Source organism: Acanthisitta chloris, unplaced genomic scaffold (assembly GCF_000695815.1).
Source record: "Acanthisitta chloris isolate BGI_N310 unplaced genomic scaffold, ASM69581v1 scaffold6704, whole genome shotgun sequence".
Taxonomy (NCBI): domain Eukaryota; kingdom Metazoa; phylum Chordata; class Aves; order Passeriformes; family Acanthisittidae; genus Acanthisitta; species Acanthisitta chloris.
Window position 1 is genome coordinate 21,246 of NW_008668679.1, and position 21,321 is coordinate 42,566.

The following is a 21,321-nucleotide window of genomic DNA, read 5'->3' on the forward strand; positions in this document are numbered from 1 at the left end:
CATGAAACCTCTGAGGTCAAGCAGGCTTTGAAAACGCTCATCATAGTGGGAAAGAAAAGAGTAGATTGCTGTTCTTTGGAACTTTTGTATACATAGAGAAGGGAACCTCTGCACAAGAGGAGGGGAGCGATTTTCAAAAGTGTGACATAAATCAAAATAACCAGTCCAAAAAACAGAGAGGTCTGCAGGAGTGGAAAACTATTTAACTTACACAGGATGATGATTCAAAATTTCTCCTTGGCTGGTTTTGCCATTCTACCCATTAGCTTGGAATACTGGAGGTATTGGTAAACTGCAAAATTATCTTGGGAATTATGTGTTATTTTGAGCCACTGCATACATTGTATTTTATGTTTGGCCTCATTTGTGCAAGAATTCTTAAAGGTCTGATCATACAGTGAAAATTAGCTATTTGTAGATATCTGACATTCTCCCATATATGAGGAAGACAGTCAACAAGATCAACAGTTATAGTTTTCACATTGCTTTATAAAAGGGCCTACATGAAAATCCTGATATACAAAAATAAATAAATTGCCTACTTATTTTTCCTATTAAGGCATGAAGTTTAAACTCTAAAGTAAACACCTAGAATAATTAGCTTATGCCATTTCATTTTATTGATATTTATCAGCTTCCTAGGGGAAGGGAAAAGCTTCAACGTATGGATTATGCAGTAGGTGGGGGTCACAGGTTTTATTTTTACCTTGACATTTACTCATTGTAGATGGTGGATCAGCTACTTAGACAAACATTCTCCAGCTTTAAAAGTTCAGTCTGAAAACCTATGACACAGCTTTTATATGTACTGAACACCAACCTTTGCCATCGATCCTGCATGAGGGATGGAGGTATTTAGCACATTGCAAGTAATCAAAAGGTATCATGCAAAACAACCCATACTGCAGCATTCAAACTGAAAGCAATTGTTAACAGTTCTGCTTTGTCCTTCAAGGCATTACCCATGCTTGTTCTAGAATTACTGTTCCATTGCCTGAATATCTTCATTTTGAAAAATGACATTAGGGAAATACCTATACATGTACATCACAAATCATTTCCCATCAATTCTGGTTAAAAGCTAGAAAGTCTGCATGAAGAGTTGCCTTTGATGCCCTCTAACAAGCTTAAAAGCAGTAATAACCAACTCAAACTGCTAGAAATGACTGTGCATGTCAACTGCCTGATGGCCGATCATTTCTTATGCATAAGCGTGTATTTTTGTTACCTTGATTGCTGGAATGGGCTTCTTTGGAATGAAATGCTTTTCCTCGGGAAGCACAGCAGCCACGTTCTGTGCCTTCAGTTTAATCTTGTTCTCAGCTATTATCTTTTTGCGTTGCTCCAGGTAAGGCCCAAAACTGGGTAGTTTCTGAAACAAAAGTCAGTCAACATGATTATGCTTAGCGAGGGGGTGTAGTGAAAAGGTGAGTCTGATCCCAAGGGCAACACCCTAAGTCAATGCTGAGTGCAACTTGCTTCTTATTCAGTTGAAATTGAAATCAGTGAGACTGTACCAGCGTGAGAAATGAATAAAAATCAAATATGAACATTGAGATCTGACTTGAAAATATATACAGAATATTAAAATATTAATATCCCACAACAGAAAAATAGCTGAATTGCAGGTCAGCATCCCACAGTCTATTATTTCCCCATTGCATGCTTGCTTATATATAAAAATGCATCATGCTAAATAATTCAAATGTGTAACTTTATTTCTATTTTATTTTAGACTCTGTGGAAAGGTATCATAAAATTATCAGTTTACTTAGAAGGGTTCTGCCAGTATTTAAGATTATTTGTGTGGATATCTGAATATATCAATACATATTTTTAAAGCCTACAAACATGTATTTTGCAGTCTGATAACAGAAGGCTGTCTTGACCTGTCAAAATAAGGCTAACCACCACCAAATGAACTGAAACACATTCTAATCTCCTAATTTACCTGTATGTCCCACTTACAGTCTTTTCTGTAACACTTAATCCTTGAATCAAATTAAGCAAACTCTAGAGGAAGACTTCACTGAACTGCAAAACTCATGACTCACCCACGTACATGAAAGAGCTGGTTTAGATTTACCTAAAACACTTGGCTGCCTGAAAGAAAAAGTCCTTTTGCTTACCTAGCAGAGATAAGGACAACTGCACTGTGCCACAATCACAGATTTAGGTGAGTGAAAAATGGTAGAAAAATGGATTTTTGCTTGATGCAATAGACCGTGCCCTTCCTCCCCTGAAACAAGTTCCTTATGTTGCAAAGGTATTTTATCCACCTAACTAAACCCTGTTCAGAAGCTACAGCAGTACTGCAGAAACCAGCAGGTAGTAACAGGGGATACATAGCCTCAGCAGCTGCTAGCATTAATTCACGCTAATAATACAACCTCAAAGAGCATATCGAACAAGATACAGTACTGCTGTGGTTATCAATTTTTTAAGAGGGAATTTCAATGTGAATTTTAAAACTCGAATTATTTAAAAATTTACAAATTATTATTTTTTAAAATGAAGTAAATCCAGAAGAGGTTACCCTGCTCTTCTGGCTAATCCTTAAGAGAAAAATTCCTCAATGAGCTCAGACAGTCACAATACCTAACCTTGGGACCTCAGGCTTGTTGTTATGATAAACAAAGCTTTCCTGGCTGCTAGGATTTTGCCACTCTGAGCATACAGCCAGAGGGTGAGGTCCTTGAAACATTTCCCTGCTTCCAATCCTTGGTTTGTGGCCTCAACGCAAATGTAACGGCAAGTCAGCATGGGCCTTGCAGTCTCCCAATGCTCCCTAGAGGAGGTGCATCCTGCAGGCTGGGACTGAACTGAGCTCTGGGACAAAGCCTCAGCCTGGGCAAATGCAAGGCCAGGACTGTGTGGAATGTTGCAGACCCTATCTGTCCCAAATGGAGGTGTAGCCTGAGTTTGCCCACTGGCAGAGGGCTCTTATTTGGTCAGTTCAAGGGCTTCCTTACAGACACCCAACAAAGCTTCCTTTCTCTGCAGATGCCGTACATGATCTTGGAAAGGAAATGTTCTAGGATGTCTTAAAATAAGGTTTTACAAATTACTGCAAACAGCAGTAAAGTAGCAGCCTTACATACTAAAGTCAAATAAGACAGAAAAATAGAATTACTTTAAACAGGAAAATGAGTAGAAGGAAGATTTTTTTCTAATTTCAATCTAATCAATAGGCTCTAAAGCACATGCATGTTAATTGAATTCTTTAGATGACTTTCAGAAAGCCTAAAATTTTAAGCAAAGATCTAAAAAATACAAATGTTGATAAAAAGTGATCTTGTATGTCTACTAGGCTGAATCAATTAGAAATACATTTTGGCTACGAATAAGTAGTAGCACTGAGAAACTATTTTCTCTCTATAATTTATGTGCTGATGCCAACAAATTTGGCTTGAGAGGGCGGGAGACCTGATGACAGAGCATTTTTGGATTCTTTCCTGTCTGGCCAGGAATTGAATTGCTGACTTTGAGAGTAGGTAGCAAAGCTAATTTTGCTGAGGTTTTAACTGAAGTGGTAGAGAGAGGAGACAGTTGTTCATGGCTTGACTGATTGAAGATCATCTTTGGGAAGAATAGCCAAATCTTTGCAGAATAAATCCTTTTCTTTTCTCTTAATAGACACCCAGTCTCCTAATTTCTACAGACAGAAACACTGAGTATATTGAAATGAAATAGGTGATCCAAGGAAAAGTGTGGAAAAAGAACCCATGAATAGCAAATTCCAAAGGCAATTAATTAATTTTCATACTTGCGATATGGAAGTATTTAGGTTTTTACATCTAATATAGCTGCTAGCTGAAATGTACAGCAGACATTTTGAAAAGTGTGCAGTGCCATCAGTTCCATAATTCAGATGTTTTGTAATGACATGCATGCAGTTAAATTATATAATCAGTGTCTTTAAAAACAAAAGAAATTATGATTAATCTAGAAAACTATAGTCCAACTTTCATATTTCCTGCGCACTGCTGTTTTTCCATCAGGAACTTGGTAAAACAGAATTTTAAATAATTAAGGAAACACCTAGGTCTTAGTCCAGACATGGGCATACACAATGTCCTTCCACTGACGTGACTGTCATGGACTGTGTGCCCATACAAATGGCCTGAGTATTTTGTGTTTGAGGTCTAGTAGTTCACAAGCAGCCAAGCCAAATTTCATCAAACAACATTGAAAACCAGCAATCTTTTCTATAACAATAAATAATACATGAAAATGTAGCCTCAGGAGCTTAGGAAGGACTTATTGATGGTGCCTCTTATGAGTAATGTGCAGACACAGGGAACGCTGAGGAGACTGCATATTGTTCAGAGCTGTGATTTCAAACATTCTGCAGTCAAAGGCCATATGAAATGACAAACAATATTTTAATGAAGTGCATTACTGGATATAGCAAAAGTGGAAACATTGAACTAACTGCTGAAGAGATGGATATTTAAGAGATTTTAAACTTAAATCACCTCAAATTATTGTAGGGGATATCTTCCTAAGCACATGGGGGATTTAATAACAAAATTCCCTGTGAAAGCAGAAGCACAGAACTTGGTGAGTTTAACTCTGCTTGCTTTTGAAATCTTTCTACAGTACTTTTTTTAAAAAAAATTTCTGGATATTCCAATGTCATTAAACTCTCCATATGCTGATATCTTTGTCATATCAACATCTGCCTAGAAAAAAAAAACAATTAATATAAATATGTTGATCACAGCAAGTGCTTAGAAGATTGCAACAAGCAGAGTAATTAGATAATTCTTGTCTACTTATATATCTGTATCAGTGATGTCTATAGCTGCATTATTTCTATCCATCTGTCTCTATATAGACATAATTCAATGTGTTTCTACTGGAGGGATAACATCAAAAATGGAGCCAAAATAAATATATTAAGTGGAATTATTTCATTGTTTATAGTTGCATTATCACAAAACTGGAAGCTTGAAATATTGTGCTGGAGTATTTTACAGTGAGAAAGAAAAAAAATCCAAATCCTCCCCCCACTCTCCACTTAGAAAGGCTGCCTTTTAACTGATGAACTCTTTAAATCTTCAGCAACATTGTGATTTTTGTTTCAGTAGTTTCTACAGGGATTCAGCATTGATGAATTTGTTCTTACCAAAAAAGCTAAATCCTGCTCATTTAAAGATAACAGTATCTTCCACTAAAACTGTCTCTATCCAGATATAAAAAAGCATTACCCTGCCAATAGAGAACTGACAACTTAATGAATCAACAATGAAACCTTAAGCCAGAGAGCTTTAAGGTGAATAAGTCTGTTTTGATTATAATTTATTCATGGATCAATCTAAAGGTAATTGAGCATATTATGAACTGAAAAAGGTACTTGTTTCCTAATGGCAAAAAGTAGAGACAATCCTCCACTTCAGATTGCTGCAATTTTTATGGGCACACCAGCAAGCAGTCTAACCAGTGGAACAGGCTGGTGAACAGGGCAGTGCAATGTGTGTCAGATGACCCAGACTTTATTTCTAACTTGGAAACTGATCTGCCCCTTACCATGGGAAAATCCACATACGTCTCCATGGTGTAGTCATGGGTTGCTTATTTGTGACCTGTCTGCTACTAAGGGGCTGGATGCCATCTACTGTTAGAAGACACAGATTTCATCTGGCAGTCTATTGGGTTTGCATGGCAAGGTTCTGGTATTGGGGAGACTACAAGGATGACTTCTGTGAGAAGTGGCTAGAAGCTTCTCCTTTGTCCAACTGAGCTAAGGGCAGCCAGCTCCAAAATGGACCCCTCTCTGGCCAAGGCTGAGCCCATCAGCAATGGTGGCAGCACCTCTGGGGTAGTAATATTCATACATCATTTAACAAAAGGAATACTAGGGAAAATGTCGATCTGCTACTGAATAGAACAAGGAACCTTGCAACAGAGATTGCAGAGGAGGTTGAGATACTGAACATCTTCTTTGCTTCAGCCTTCACTGCCAAAGCCAGCCCTCAGGAATCCTTGATCCAGAAGACCAGGGAGAAGGTCTACAGAAAGAAAGACTTTTCCTTAGTCAAGGAGGATTGGGTGAGAGACCATTTAGTCAAACCTGACATTCACAAGTCCATGGACTCCAATGGGATGCACCCACAAGTGCTGAGGAACTGCCAGAGATCATTGCTAAGCCACTCTCAATCATCTTTGAAGATCATGGCAGTCAGGAGAAGTGCCTGAAGACTGGGAGAAAGCAAATGTCATACCAGTCTTCAAAAAGGGCAAGAAGGAAGACCCAGAGAGCTACCAGCTAGTCAGCCTCATCTCAGTCCCTGGAAAGGTGATGAAATGGCTCATCCTGGAAGCCATCTCTAAGCAAGTGGAAGACAAGAAGGCAATCAGGAGTAGTCAGCATGGATTCACCAAAGGGAAATCAAGCTTAACCGGCCTGATTGCCTTGACCCATGAGCCTTTTGTGATGTTTTCTGTCCCCTGTCCAGCTTAGGAGGGGAATGATAGAGCAGTTTTGGTGGGCATCTGACATCCAGCCAGGGTCAGCCCACTATGCACAGCTAGGTATAATCACAAACCAAAAATATGCAACAGACTCCTACAGTACTACAGTAGATCTGAAGTATATGCTGATGAGATGGCAGCAAAAAGAACACTGGAACATAGTAATTTTAATTAAATGATTTTCAGGGAGCAGTGGTCACAAGGTAAAGGAAGAACTTACATAAATAATTCAAAGGGTCTCTGGCTCATGGACATTTGGCTTAGCAGTATCTTTAGTTATGAGGTAACATATTTCAAAAAATACTGTTTCCCTCATGTGTGAAGCATTTCCCATATTGACTATAATGTCATTAACCAATTCTTTTTATACTTGAGTGTAGTGTCCAGTCCAAGGTATGAAGGTGTGTATATATCATTCATTCTCTATGAATGAAGAAAAAGGTGGTCGACTACCTTGGCAGAATCACAGAGCAGTTGAGATTGGAAAGGATGTCTTGAGACCATCCAGGCCAATCCCCTGCTCAAAGTAGGATTCTCTCATCTACCATGCCAGTCATCTCATTGTAGTAGGCTATCAAGCTGGTCAAATGTTGTTTTCCCATGTGTAAATCCATGCTGACTACTCCCTTCCTATGAAGAGCAGTTGATCTGTGGTTGTCGCCAAATACCACTTTCTTCTGTAAATGATCAGAAAAGCTGGGCTTCATCCCTTTGCTGCCTTGGCAGGACTACATCTGTGAAGGTTTCCCATTGGCTTCAGAGAACTGGGGAGACAAGCAGCTAGATGGGTAAAATCTAAGAAACACCCTGAGAGGCTACACAGACTACCTCAGACACAGTTAAAGCTGTGAAGATTGCAGACAAGAATTAATAGCTTTGAGGAAAGTAATAGGTGAAGCAGGACTCCTGAAAGTGGGAGCATGGTATGGAAAGGCAATCAGATAAGGGAAACATTAACATTTAAGTGAGGTAGACAGCTGCCCTCACCCAGGAGCTACAAGAATTTAAATCAGGTTTATATGGGTCATTTTATATGTCCTCAGCACAAAGGTTTTAGTAATGTTTGACCCCCATTTGTTCATATGGAAAACTTCTGTATGTGATGTATAAAGTTTTCCAGAGAAAGCAGTTCCAATTTTAATGTGGGAGGTTTTTTTTCAGCTGCTTCTGAATCCTTATTTATTCTATCTAAAGTGCTCAAAATGGTTGCATATAACTAGAATCTTTATTTTACATACTGCATGTACATGCAATAGTTGCATGTACACACTTCACACCGTGTGACAGTTTCTATGCAGTGGTCTGCCCCAACCTCTTGCAACTTAACAACAACAACAGAAAGACTACTAAAGTTTCCTGAAATCGTATCTGCTTTCTTTCTTGTTCTCAGAGAATACAATGAAACATGACTCCAACATTTCCAGAGAGAAAGAAAACACAAAGTCTCAGTACCAAAGAACAGTACGGGTTACAACAACAAAATCTTGTCACAATGTCAAGGTAGCTTGTGCTCCTTCTGGGAAAATAAAAAAAAAAACAAAACAACCCAACAATAATGCCAACGGCTGAATTCTGTTCCTCTGAAGACAGCAAATAACACACATTCATATTCATGGATATGTGGAGAGAATATTTTGCACAAGCTTTCCCCATAGGTAAACTGCTTAACTAATGAAAACTATGTATGGCAATGGAGAAAGTGAAGCTGTGAATCCTTATTCTGTGAGACATTCTCACTCTTTCAGGCATTCGAAGCTAAATTCTCTTAAATAGCTGATCTTCTCTGTGTCAGTCCCATACACTGCATGATACGGGCATGAAGAAGCCATTGCAATGGAACTAGGGTTCACATCAACACCTCAAGTAGGGAATTCTGCATGAGTCCTCCCCATGGCATGTCTCTTGCAGACATGCCATGGAGAGGACAGGATACTTCACTCAATCAGTTTCCACCTTATAGTGAGTTTCTTGGGCCAGCATCAGTTGTTGCAGCCCATAGAGCTGCTGCAGTTGCATTAGCAAGAAGCCAGAGTGACTTTGTCCCTTATATTAAAGAATTCACACATTCTCATGGCTGCCTCTCTTAGAGCCGAGACATTACTGGCATCACTTCCTTTAATGATATAGAAATGCCTTCAATATAAAGGACAGAATGCAACAATTATTCAGAAAAAAATGAACTCTGCCTTTCAGTTATTTTGGTTTTTTTCCTTGGAACTTTTATTTGCTTTGTAAACAGCTCTGTCTCAGTAATCTGTAATTACTGCACATATACATGTTCCTGTAACCTCTGCTGCCCACACTGCATGTGTATGTACCAATGCATTTAGTTACTCAACTGTTCTGCCTGCTCTTTAGACCATGATTACTTAAAGCGGGTGAGTTAACCCCCAGCCCTTCAGTAATTCTGAGACCAAACAGGACATTAATGTGTGTTCTAGGAAAACATATTGCAGTGACCTCACCATCAGATATGTAGTACCATGCTTGAACATGCAGATAAAACCATTATTTCAAATAACAATTATATCATCTTTCCATCATTTTTATAACACTGCCAAAATTTTCTCTTCTAACTCAAAATCACAAATTAGTCTTCATGTTCTACCTCAAATGTTTGGGTTTTAGCAGCTTATATACACCAAGAGAGAGAAAGGATTTTAGAATTACAGGCTTACTATAGTGCAGCAAAAACTTACACTCTACAAATGTACTGAAGTCATGAAATATTCATCAATAAAACAAAAAAGAGTTAATATTTGAAGCAAGCTTAGACATTTACAATCAAAAGCCAGGATGACATAGATGATAAAGAAAATGTTACCTTCTGGGGTGAAGAAAAGAAGATACTGATACACATTACTGTGCTACTTCATGAACATCTGGCAGTCTGTCACTTAATAGACAACAACATCTTCTCTAAACAGAAGAGACTTGAATTCATCAGGGATTCCTGTAGTACAGTATGTGCTTAACTTAAGTACCTGCTTTCTGTGATTTCCATAGATTACCATATTCATGACACTGTGGAGTGAAAGCATTCTTCTCACTCTCTAACCAGAACATGCAAAAGAAATTAAAACATTGGCAGGCACTTTGTCTCCAGTTTGTTGGACACGTGAGGAAAGGACTTTCCACCCATTTATGCAGATGAAATTCTGTCAGCTAAGAAGCAGCATAAAGAAGATGTCAGCAGAATGGCTATTAACAAATATCTGGCAGGCAAGCAAATATAACTGAATTTAAATGTGTTTAGGAAACAGGGATCAGTATCAGTTGAGTTGCAGTGTTGGAAAAAACTTTGAGCGAATAAGATTTTGTACTTTTACTGGTACATAAGTAAAAATAAAAATCCAGTATTCACATTTTCATGTGCATTTATATACCACAGCATATTCATATCTATACATTCAGTTTATGTGTTTATTATATCAATGCTGTAAATTACCTGATCACATGAAAAAAGGCCATTGCTAGATACTCTTACCCACCTTCACCAAATTGGTTGGTAACTGTGCTATTGAGATCAATGCTATAATGATGTTTCTTTGGATTTAACCATCCTCTTCTGGGGGGACATTACTGAGGAGAATGACTCCAGCAGTGCCTAATGACTATTAAAAGGGAAAATTAAACATTTTCTTATAACTATGAGAAAGCATGGATATCCTTGCTGCTATGGGTACATTAGTGGTTACCAACTGACCTGTCAATCATAGGTGCTGCTGACCCAGCAAGGTGAGTCGAACTGTATTAAGCTGAATTTGCTAATTTCACTTGCACTGTATAAGCCTAGTCCTGTTTCTAGAACTGTGAGGCCCAATGAACCTGCATTTAAACTGCCTACATGACCCATTTGAATCTGTTCAAAAGCGCCTTGAGCAACTCGATGCTACCATGCAGCCTGGGGGCAGGAGGAAGTGACAAGCATGCTATCTACAGCTGCCATAGCTCTTCCACACTCCTATCCAGCATCTCCCTCATGGAAATACAGCTCTAGACTCCCTGCAGTATGTACTCATAGAAAGGCTATGTATGTACCATGGCCATATAAAACAGACACAGTCATCAGTAATGCCCATCAACTTCACATTCTCAGGGGAATGGGAGACTAGGCAGAAAGGGCAACCAGCAACCACCTCTTCCAGACTCTGGAAGAAATCAAGATTTTGAAAGCCCCTCTATGAGGCTCTGAGTACCTTCAGTAAAATAATGACTGCTTCCACTGTGTGCAAAGAAAGTGCATTTACACCATTGCTATATGTGTTTCAGCTACAAATTTGCCTATCAAGTACTTTTTGCTAGCAGTTAAATCTTGCACGAGAGGTAAGAGCATACACTTTGTCCATATGCTGGAATGTTTACAAATTCTTTGTTTTGCTTCGTTTTTTGTTTATCCTGCCTTTTTGTGTCGATGTATTTTTTTGCATGGAATCTTCAGATTTATTACCAACTTGCCTATACTGTAAACAGCATATAATTTCAATATATCTAGAAATAAACTCCACTTTCCCCTGGTAGATTGCGCATCACATAACTATACATATATTATTGTGCTAACAGATTACTTAAATGCAAACCCCTGCTAATAATTCCCAAGCAAGCCTCTTCCACTTCAGATTCAATGTAATCCATCTCTTATGGCAGATGAACTACAGTACTTATCCTCCTCCTGCACAGACTACAATGCTTTCCCTCGTTCATCTCTCACACACAGTAATCCTTCCATCTCTACTTCACACAATCCTAATTTAAATGTAAAGTATTCAGTGCAGACAAATGAGCTCTAGTCAACTCCTGCAGTTATGACCAAGGAGCCTACCATTGCCTTTTAGTCTTCAAATTCAGTAATACAATGATTTCCATCATCACTTCAATATTCTAAACTCACTAAATTTCATGCTAAGAGTCACCTTCCATTAAAGCAAGCACTTCCACCCCTAGATAGTCAAAATTCCCATTTGGCAAGAGGTAGTATGAGAAAATTCTAAATGCTCTTCTACAAACAGTTTGGGCATTCTGGTTTGATTAAGGCCTTCCAACAGTTTTTTAAAATGTGACAAAGCAACACACAACATACAACATTAAAAAAGGAAAGAAAAGGATTATAGGCAGATGGCAAAATTGGAATGGTCCACTAAAGGAAAGTGATTCAGAAGAATTTTTGCAATTTGAAGTTATCAGAACTTTTAAACAGATCCAAAAAGAAATAACTCTTTAAAACTAATATTATATCAAACTTATGAATAAAATATCAATAATACATTGCAAAAGGGATAGCTTCACTAAACTGATATAAATACTTCCTATAAATGCTTCCCATCAAGCAGTGAGAAGACATCAGTATGTACGTACCAAAGTAACAGACACTAAAAACCTAATGTAGAAAACCAGAAAAGTTCTCATTAGAATCCATGTCCCCCACAGTGCTTCTCGTGAATATTTATCTGTCTTTACAACTGCTAAAGTATAATATCTAAAGTATCATTATATTCTGAAGATGGCATTACAATGGTCATATATTCTAAAATGCTAATTTGATTAGATTTTCACTCAAGTCAATCAGAGGAAGAATTTGATTTTTAGAGATCTAACATGCAAATCATTAGAAATACAGATCTCAGGCATACATCACTGTACTTTTAAAAACTATCTTGTTTTAAATTACTATAATAGCTTTAAAATGAGTTCTGATCATCTTGTTACTGCAAGACTTCACTGATTTGTATGCACAGTTAGACTTGTGAATATATGCATTCAGCTTGCCCTCTGCTATTAAATATAACCACAATCACATATTGCTTGCACAGGCCATCCACTTTTTCATTGGTTATATGCTCCTTACAGATGAACAATGGAGACACATAAACCTTTCCTTTACATATCACTTTGCACTGTGTACTCATTTTGGGCTAGTTTGCAGGTCAAACAGACTGACATGGCACAACAAACCATATCATTGATACTTGCAAGGAAACTCCTGTCCTGATTCTACAAAGCTTTTAGGCATGGCTTAACATGCAAGTAGTTACACTGACTGAGGTTAAACCTCTGTGCAGCGACTGGGGCAACTGGCTGACCACGATCAACCCACTCCTCCTGGACATGCACACCTGGTTCCACCTGGCTTCATCACAGGAGTTACAGGTGTCCAATGAAAGTGTATAGTGCACACCTCTTCCATATTTTTTGAAAAAACTGTCCTGTCTTCAGCTGTTCTGCACTCAGATAGTTCCAGATAACATACCTCTTCATGCATGAGTGGATTACATGAGCTCTACAGAGCTTCGTTACTCAAAAACCTGCCTTCTTTAAAAATATCATCCTCATTTAAACTGCAAAAACAAAATGATTTTTTATTTCTTGGCATAATTCAACTTGTTATAGTTGTGCCAAATATTTATACTGATTCACTCAATCTACAGCTCAAAAAAATTATCTCTGGCCATTTCAACCATTAAGACAGAAAGGGAAACAAAATTTTCTACTTAGTGCAGCTTCTCTACATTAATGCTGTCTACAACAGCGCTGCTGCTCTAAAGGTCACAGATGACATAATTTATATTATTATAGATAATCCATGTCATCTGTCTGCCTGACTTTTTTTTTTTCTCCATATTTTATAGAGGTGCTGTGTATTCCAATGGATAAAACTCCTAGGAGATCTTCTGTCTGAGCAGCTTACAAAGGCAGGAGCAGCCACCACACAGGAGAGATTTGCTGCTTCTCTTCAGGATGGCTGGGGCCATTTCCTGCCTCCAGAGAATATGCAGTGAGTGGTCCTGCACAAGCAGTAAATTATATATCCAGTCTTTTTGTGTGCAGAGCACTCTGACAAGCCATGACACCACAGCAGAGCAAACTGCTTCCGACCAGGTGTGTACCTGGAGCAGGGAAGGCAAGGTAGCAAAATGCAGCCTATCTACAAGGATTTCATGGACAACCATGGCACAAAGCCAGCTCACAGCTGTCTAGTATTTAAGTAGCATTGGATTTTGCTGGAGATAGAGCAGGGTTGCCCTCTCACACCCCATGCCTGCCAGAAATGCTTGGTATGGAGCAGGAGTGATTGCTGACCAGGCAGGGGGAAGGAGAAGGGGCAAGGCTGTGATGGGGAGCAGCAGAGTGATGAACAATGGCACTCTTCTGGGCAGCAGCAGCACTTCAAATCCCCCACTTCTCTGGTGCCACCCCAGACTGCTGCCTGCTCTGACAGAAACTTGGCTGACGGATAGTCTTGTGCCCCTCAGCCACTGTTTCAGGCTGTCTGCATGCTTAGACAAATATTTTTCTGAGTTCAGCCCTCAGAAGTGAGAGTGCAACTCACTCCAGGCTTTAATCCTTCTTCCAGACAGATTATTTTCTTTAAATCACTATTTTGAAGCCGAGCTCTCTGAAGTTCCTAGTGTGTGTTTATGCAGGAATGTGCAAGCTCATCGTGGTGACATCCCTCAGTCACATTTAGCTGAGGTGGAATACTTAAACATGAATGTCGCTGTTCTGCATCCTTAACCTGGGAAACAGAATATAAAAAATTTAGTAATTACTACTAAAAAAAATTCCAACTCAACTTTCTTGGCATTTTGGGTTAGGAGGATTACCTTCAATACTGCCCAAAATGGAACTTGCAAGCAGCATAAGGCTTGGGTGGGCATTTTCTGGAGAGGGACTGCTGGTGACACAGCTGATGGAGTGGTGTGGAATTTAACAAGTCAGCTACAAGTTTGTCAATGGCATCAATTTGTCATCAGCTCTTCCCACTGACCAAGCCCTGGTGAAAAAAAGTGCCTCTGCATCCATAACTTTGCCTCCTGTTCATATGATGCAGACATTTGGGGTGAGACTAGAAAATACCCACTCCTGCTGCAGAGAAATTACAGGGTCTCTTCAATGTGGGTGACTGGCACTCAAATTCATGACTTAACATGAAGAAGAGTTTTGATCTTGGCAGAGTTCTGTCTTTCTTGGTGGTTGTTAGCCTGCTAATCCCTTGCCTTTATTGCCCTTTGATTTATTTTCTTTTTGTTATTCCTTTTGCCAGTGCCAGCCAAAATGCTGGCACTGGCAACATTGAGGTATGTGTCCTGACATCAGTACAGCACCAGGCTACTGTAAGGACTTTCTGCCAGACACATTTTTCCATTGGAAAATGTCTTCCTCTTTGCTTTATAAAAGATTGAAGTTTCAGTTCTTGACTCATTTTGCCATTCAACTTGCTGCAAGGCAATGGCAATGGTAGGAGTTATGAGAAGTGGACTAGAATTTTATTTCAGGTTATTTGTATGAATGAACAAGTCCAGACTCCACTGTATCCAAATGCAGTTTGGTAGTGAGACTTCCAGAGTGCTCCATCCTGACCACACCAGCAGTTGCTGCAAAATTACTATAAAGCCAGAGAAGTGTGACTAATATAGCAAAGGTCAGCTGCTGAGATTTGATGTTTGAGATTGTGTCCTTTGTTGTACTTTTTTTTCAAAGTCTGTTTTAGAGTGCAATGAGTTTTTGTCTCTTTCTGTTAGGTGTATGTTTCTCTGGGGTAATGAAACTACCTGCACAGCTTGATGCTCCCCAGTACACAGACATCCTTTTGGATGGAGGATTCTGTCCCAGAATAGCTCTGACAGGCACCTAATGGCATTTCTGCTCAGTGACCTGGGGACTGTAACTCGAGTACATATTGCACAGTTCCACTTACCTGTGAGGTTGCTGTACTCTAGGAGATGACAGGATTTCTCCCCGCTCATACAGTCAGCATGAAAGATCAATCGGCATAAGCTGACACTAAATTTTTGCCCTGTTCAAACACTCTTCTGAGATTCTCTTGTAGCCCCTGCCTCAAACTGAAAAATACCCAGCTTAAATAACACTTATGTTGAATCTCCTTATTTTCTCTATTACTATTATTTTGAGACTCTACATTCTCAATGTTCAGCTGTCCTGTTTTTTGTGCACAGCAGCCTGGATAAGAACTCAGGAGTGTACAACTCAATTCCTTTCCAGATGTTGAGCAATGCCCATTACTGCAGGTTGTAGATACTGATACTGGATAGTAGTCCTGGCTTTATAGAATACTTTCTAATAATTGATGGTCACTTTGTACTCAGATAGTTTCCTGCCCTTAAAACATAAGGATTGAAGTTTTCACTTGCACACATTACTCCAATATGTCCCAGCTGGGCTGCTCCTACACTCTGCTGGTGAAAGTAGAAGCCTTTTTGGAGGAGTTGTGTCCTATGTATGCCACACACAGACAATAGTGCCTCTCCTGCCCTGCCTTGTGCGACATAACAGCTTTGGCATTTACATGCTGCAGTGCTGCACTGTGGGATATTGTCCTTTACATATGAGAAGACTCCAGCGAATTACAGCAGTTGTATTCATCGCATGGTTTTGTTTAGTAATCACCTCAGGAGACTGTACAGATCTGAAAGCATGGAAAAGTAGTGTGAGATGGTTTATGAATGCCACTAATCTTCAAACTGACATTTTCAGGTGTGGGTCTATCCTGCATGGTTTTTACTTTTCAGGAGCTAGGTAATAGCCTTTAGGAGGTCAGCAATTATCCCAGTGCTCCAGGAGTCAAATGCAATTTCATCTCATTTTATTTCATTTTAGATTTATTGCCTTGGTCATTTCAAGCAGATAGATGAGAATGCAATCATGATCAGCTACAGCTTTTGCTGTTCTGTTTCTGCATCTATACAGCTATGGCAGTGATCCCAGTGAGCCCCATTAGTTCTTACTGATACTGTTCACATTCTTCTACCATGCTGATATTGTTGGCATTCTTCTACCTTAGGTTTGATCTCAAATTGCATTTTCTTCCACCTGTATCCACTCTAAGGGATGCTCAAAAGATATTGAGGTAGCTAAATTATGTAATTCTTACATATATATATATATATATATTTGCAAATATATAAATATTGCATCACAAACTGAAAATACTTCTACTTTTTTAAGATGGAAAGCATATTACCAACTGCAGGTCTGTAAAATGCCTTGTTAAATTGCTAAAAGACTATGCATGTGTACAGCTTCCTACCTTCTCTACAGCTGACTTGCTGCCTGTCTGACCTGTGGCCTTGGTAAACCTCAGCAATGAGGCTTATGCTCTCCTTACTTTCACTTGCCTTACTGCATTTTCTCTGAGTGCTGAAGACTTTCTATTAATCAAGTGCTCTCCCAGCTGCATCACTGTGTCCATTTCCAGCTCTCCTTTGCCTAGAAGACATCTCAGACCTTTAAAACACCATATAAACACTTTGCTTAGGGGGTATTACAGCTTACAACCTGTTTCAGCTAAGTTTTCTGACTTTTTGTATGTAACTTATGAATTGTTTGCCCCAGTTTAGTCACATGCTTCATTCATTCACTTGATTTACTTAAAAGCAGAGTATTTATGAGTTATCTATATTTCCTGCTAGTTTAATTTGTTCAACTTTTCTTGCTAGTTTACATTGTCCTGCTGGTATTTTGATTGTTCTATCATGTCATATTATGCTGTACATTTTTGTCAGCAGTTTTAGACTCCCAGAAAATGCCAACAAAGTCTCTGTTGTCTAGCATTTACTGATGCTTTAACTGTCCAGCTGGCATTCACACTCTTTTCTGCTTTAGTGCTGCTGCTCTTAGTTTAAAGTTCATGCTTCTGCAAATGGCACAAAAAGTTTGGTTTTGATCTCATGCAGTGCATCAAAGCCAGATATGCGCAAAGTTATATTTTCTGAGTCAGTTTGTTTTCCTGATGTGGTGAATTTTTTCTTTTTGCTACTCTAAGCAAGCTTTGGCAAAACAATCTTCTTGCCAATGCAAAAAAAAATCCCATATGTGAGACAATTACCAGTCGATTTTTCTTCTCTGCTTTGTGCTAATGCGTTTATGTTTGCACAAAATCTTTCCTTGTCTGTGCAAACATTTTCTTTTCTGGGTGGTTAAGGGCTTGTCTCTGCTCCACTGATGGCTGACTTTGGCTGCTCACTAATCGTGCACATGAGCCCTGTGTTGCTGTCATGCTGCTGCACAAGCTCACCAGGTGCCTCTGCATTAGGGTTTTAGCTCAGACCAGGAGTACACCTTTGACATGAACCTCCTGATTATCTCCACATACTGCACTTTTGTTCTCATGGCAGTGTAGTCTCAGAGAGCACAAACTGGATTTTATTTTGGATGAAATGAAACCTGAATGTGTGCTCCAAGAGTGCACCTAAAATGAGCTCCAGCTGCTAATGGCCCATGAGACCAGACTAGAGCTAGAACATGGTAAAAAACCCTGGAATGCAGATTGTGTGGACACCAGTCTGCAGCACCAACCATTTCATTCTGCAACTATTCTGATTTGGCCTGTTTGTCTGCATTACCTCTTAATGTAAACATAGCCTCTGGGGCCTCTCATTTGAACCACTGCAACTTTGTCCCACCTACAAACTGAATTCAGCCATCACAATGCTGTGAACTCATGGGTTAGCTGTTTCACAACATTGGAAAAGACAGTGAGTTATCATTTTTTCAGATCATCCATACTTGGACAATACATATATTCTGGCCATACCATAGAAAAATATGTGTATTAGTTACACATTTATATCATATTACATTACATTCTATTATATTTTAGATAGAAGATATTTCTGGAGATTTTCTAAAAATTCTCACTGGTTGTCTTGATTTTGGAACCTCAGGCTGTTAGAGCTCTTTTTCTGAGCCCAATTTTCACTAACATCTAATAGATCTCATTTCTATGTCCATCTGTCTGTCTTTCATGCCCACGCACATACTGCCATTACTTGTCTTTTATTTTTTCTTCAGAGTCTTTTGCAAGATGCTCTCTATATCCACAGTAGTAAATCAATGTCTGGGAATATTCCTGGGCACAGGGATGTTGTGATCTATCCCAACAAAGCGTTACAACATCTTCTTGCCTGCTTTTGGCCTGTGCTGACTATCAGTGTCCCAGGCAATTCCTGGATAGGCTTTGGAAGTCAGCATGCTCCAGGAGCCATTCCCAGCAGGCACCCTGCCTGCAGCCAACCTGCTTTGGAGACTAACAGCTTCTGATCATCGGCACAGGCTGCTCGGTGCCAGCTGGCCTAAGCACCTAGGAATATTCCCGGGCACATTTAATTTGAAAGTACAGACATATCTCTCCTTTCTGAAGTTAGGTGCCTATAGGAAGCTAGTCACTTCTGATGTCAGTGCCCAGACAGAAAGAAGTAAAACAGTGTAACATCCAACAAGTTTCAATAAACGCTGTTCTTTGTCATCAGGGACTTTCTGGAACTAGAGTTACAAAGCTTAATGCTAACCATAAAAAGTATGTTGCAGTATGGAGTTATTTATCACAGATATTACTGCAATTTTTAACATTTAAAAACATCTCTTTTGTCTTTCTTTCTTTTTCTTTTTTTTTCAAAATAGGAGAAGAACAAATACAGTTTTAGAAAAACAAGAAAATAAACAATGTTCCAGCCTGAGACAAAGAATGAGTTGTATCTTCAACCTAGTCTTAAAGCAAGCTCCTGCATCAAATGTGTCTCTAAATAAATGATTTCTCCATTCTATGGATACTTTACATCACACGGGGTTCCTTTCACACTCTTCAAAATGCTGTTGTAGTCTTAATTAGGAAGCAAAGCAATCTCAGGATGCTATAGAGTTTTCTTTTCGACGCTCTACTGGTATCAGTGATACTGATACTGGTACAGACAGATCATAAAGTCATGATATTTTGATTTAATGCTCCTTTCTAAGTGAAATAACAGCTTAACAAAGTTACTGTTGCTGATTGCTTCCATGGGAACCCTGCTTATTTAATATAACTTGCTATCAATTGTTTTTTTCCTTAGGAAAACTTTGATTCAAAGTCTTTAAACATTTCCCCAACAGAAATTAGTAGATTGAGGGGGTCCACTGGCTTATTTTCATAATAATGAAACTAATCTGAGATATATCAAATACTTGGCAGGTCCTAATGACACTACTGGGAGTATGGACCATATCTAAAGACCAGCCCAGGCACCTAGGTCCCCTCTTCTAGAGAATAAAAAATACCTTGAGAATTCTGGTTATAATGTCTTACTTTCTTCTGAAAATAATACAAACTGAATATTCACAGAATCAGTCTGGGGAACAGAACTGTGAACTAATTTTCATTTCCTTTCAGTATTTAATTAGGTTTCTTCAGCCTGCTTCTCAGTGTGTCTGTTTCTGTTACAGAAGACAAAAGAAACGAGATAAAATGGACACTTGTTTCACATTGTTGTCTTTCCTTGCAAAGGTTTTATACCACCTTCATCATTAAAACATCCCAGCAGTGTCTGCTAACTAATGAACTCCACCTATCTTGCATGGCTCACCTGCTCTTTCATCCTCATTCTTTCTGTATGGGACAGGCTGCTTGGTTTAGGTAAGATTTTAGAAATTTCCTTCCTGTAAGAACAAATGCAAGGAGTGACATAGATACACTTCTGCACAGAGAAGGTAAAGCTGGAAAAGAGCCTTTTACTGTCAGGGCGAAAGGCAAAGGTACTACCTGAGTCTTAGGTCCAGTGGGAGCTTGTTCCACAGTTGTGGACATGCCCCTAAGCCAACTCAGTCACCTCACACAGCAGTGTCATAAAAAGTGCATTGTTGAAAATGCAGCAAGCTCAAGGAGTGAACAGAGTCATGGAGCACAGTCTTCCCCTGGGGTTTAAGCTAGCATGTAAGGTACAAAGGATCATTGTAGCGATGGTTCTGAAGAAAAGAGTCAAGTACTGGTTTGCTGTTCTGTGCCAGGATGGTCCACCTTGGGCTTCCACACCACCATGACTCCTCATTGCCAGCACATGCAGGGAGCCAGGGAAGAAAAATAGAAAATAAAAGGTGGAAGCAATACAGGAGGTCAGTGCCTCACCTGAGATGGAAGACAGATCTTTCCCAAAAATGAACTGCTCTGTTGGAAAATGCTGGAAATACAGCCTAGAAAATGGAGGGAGGATGGCCTGGTGTGCTCGCAGGAACTTTGGTCCCTGAGCACACATGCTGAAGTGTTTTCTGCAAGCTGAATTTTTCCAGAAGATAATTAAAACTGCTACTACTTCATACTTTGTTTTACCTTCTAGTAGAAGGTAAATCACAGTAATAATAAATCCTTCTATATAAATGCAAAGCAGAACTAAGAATTGATGTCACAATTTTAATTTACCACTTTCATTGTTGTTAATTTATACGCAAACAGTGTGTCATAAGTTTCCCCTAGAAAATAGTCTAATTCCTTTCACGCATCCCCCATGAAAACCAGATACAGACACTCTGCATTTCATGCTGTATTTTTTTGTATGTCTTAAAAGCAGTCTTATTTTTTTAAGTTTGGGAAAAGAACATACTCCTGAAGCAAGACAAAGCAAAGCAGGTTTCAGCCTTTATTTGAAGTTCCTGAGTGCTGTGATAAGGGCTGAAGAATAATTTAAGATACCATCAGCTATAATAGATCACAGTAAAATTTCCAGTAGCATTTTAAAAAGTCTTACTGTTCTTATGCATATAAAGCCATCAGGGGTGCAAAGTTGAACAGTTTGGCTGAGCTCAGTTCACAACTAGAGCTTGGTTCCAGTGCAGATCACTAAGCTACACATTCTCTTTCAAAAATTCCTCCAGAACTTAAGCTCAGACAAACACCACAACATAAAATTTTCATCACTATCCTGCCTATTTTATAGCACAGGTCACACACAGTGGTCAGGACCAGGCCATGAGGGTTACTGAGCTTCACCACAGCAGGTTCATGGTTCGGGGCAGTTCATGCAAAGCATCCCCCAGGCCTGGACTTGGGGCAAGATGAGCAGAGAGTGGCAGGGGGGGGAT

At 39.3% G+C, this 21,321-nt stretch overlaps 1 protein-coding gene across 1 annotated transcript in view; it reads right to left on the reverse strand.

Annotated features, from left to right (window-relative positions):
* Positions 1-21,321, reverse strand: part of LOC103800617 (dihydropyrimidine dehydrogenase [NADP(+)]-like) — a 112,152-nt gene that overhangs the window by 12,151 nt on the left and 78,680 nt on the right. The window contains exon 8 of the mRNA XM_009072999.1: positions 1,229-1,372. Within this exon, the coding sequence (XP_009071247.1) occupies positions 1,229-1,372 (144 nt within the window). The remainder of the gene's footprint in view (positions 1-1,228; positions 1,373-21,321) is intronic.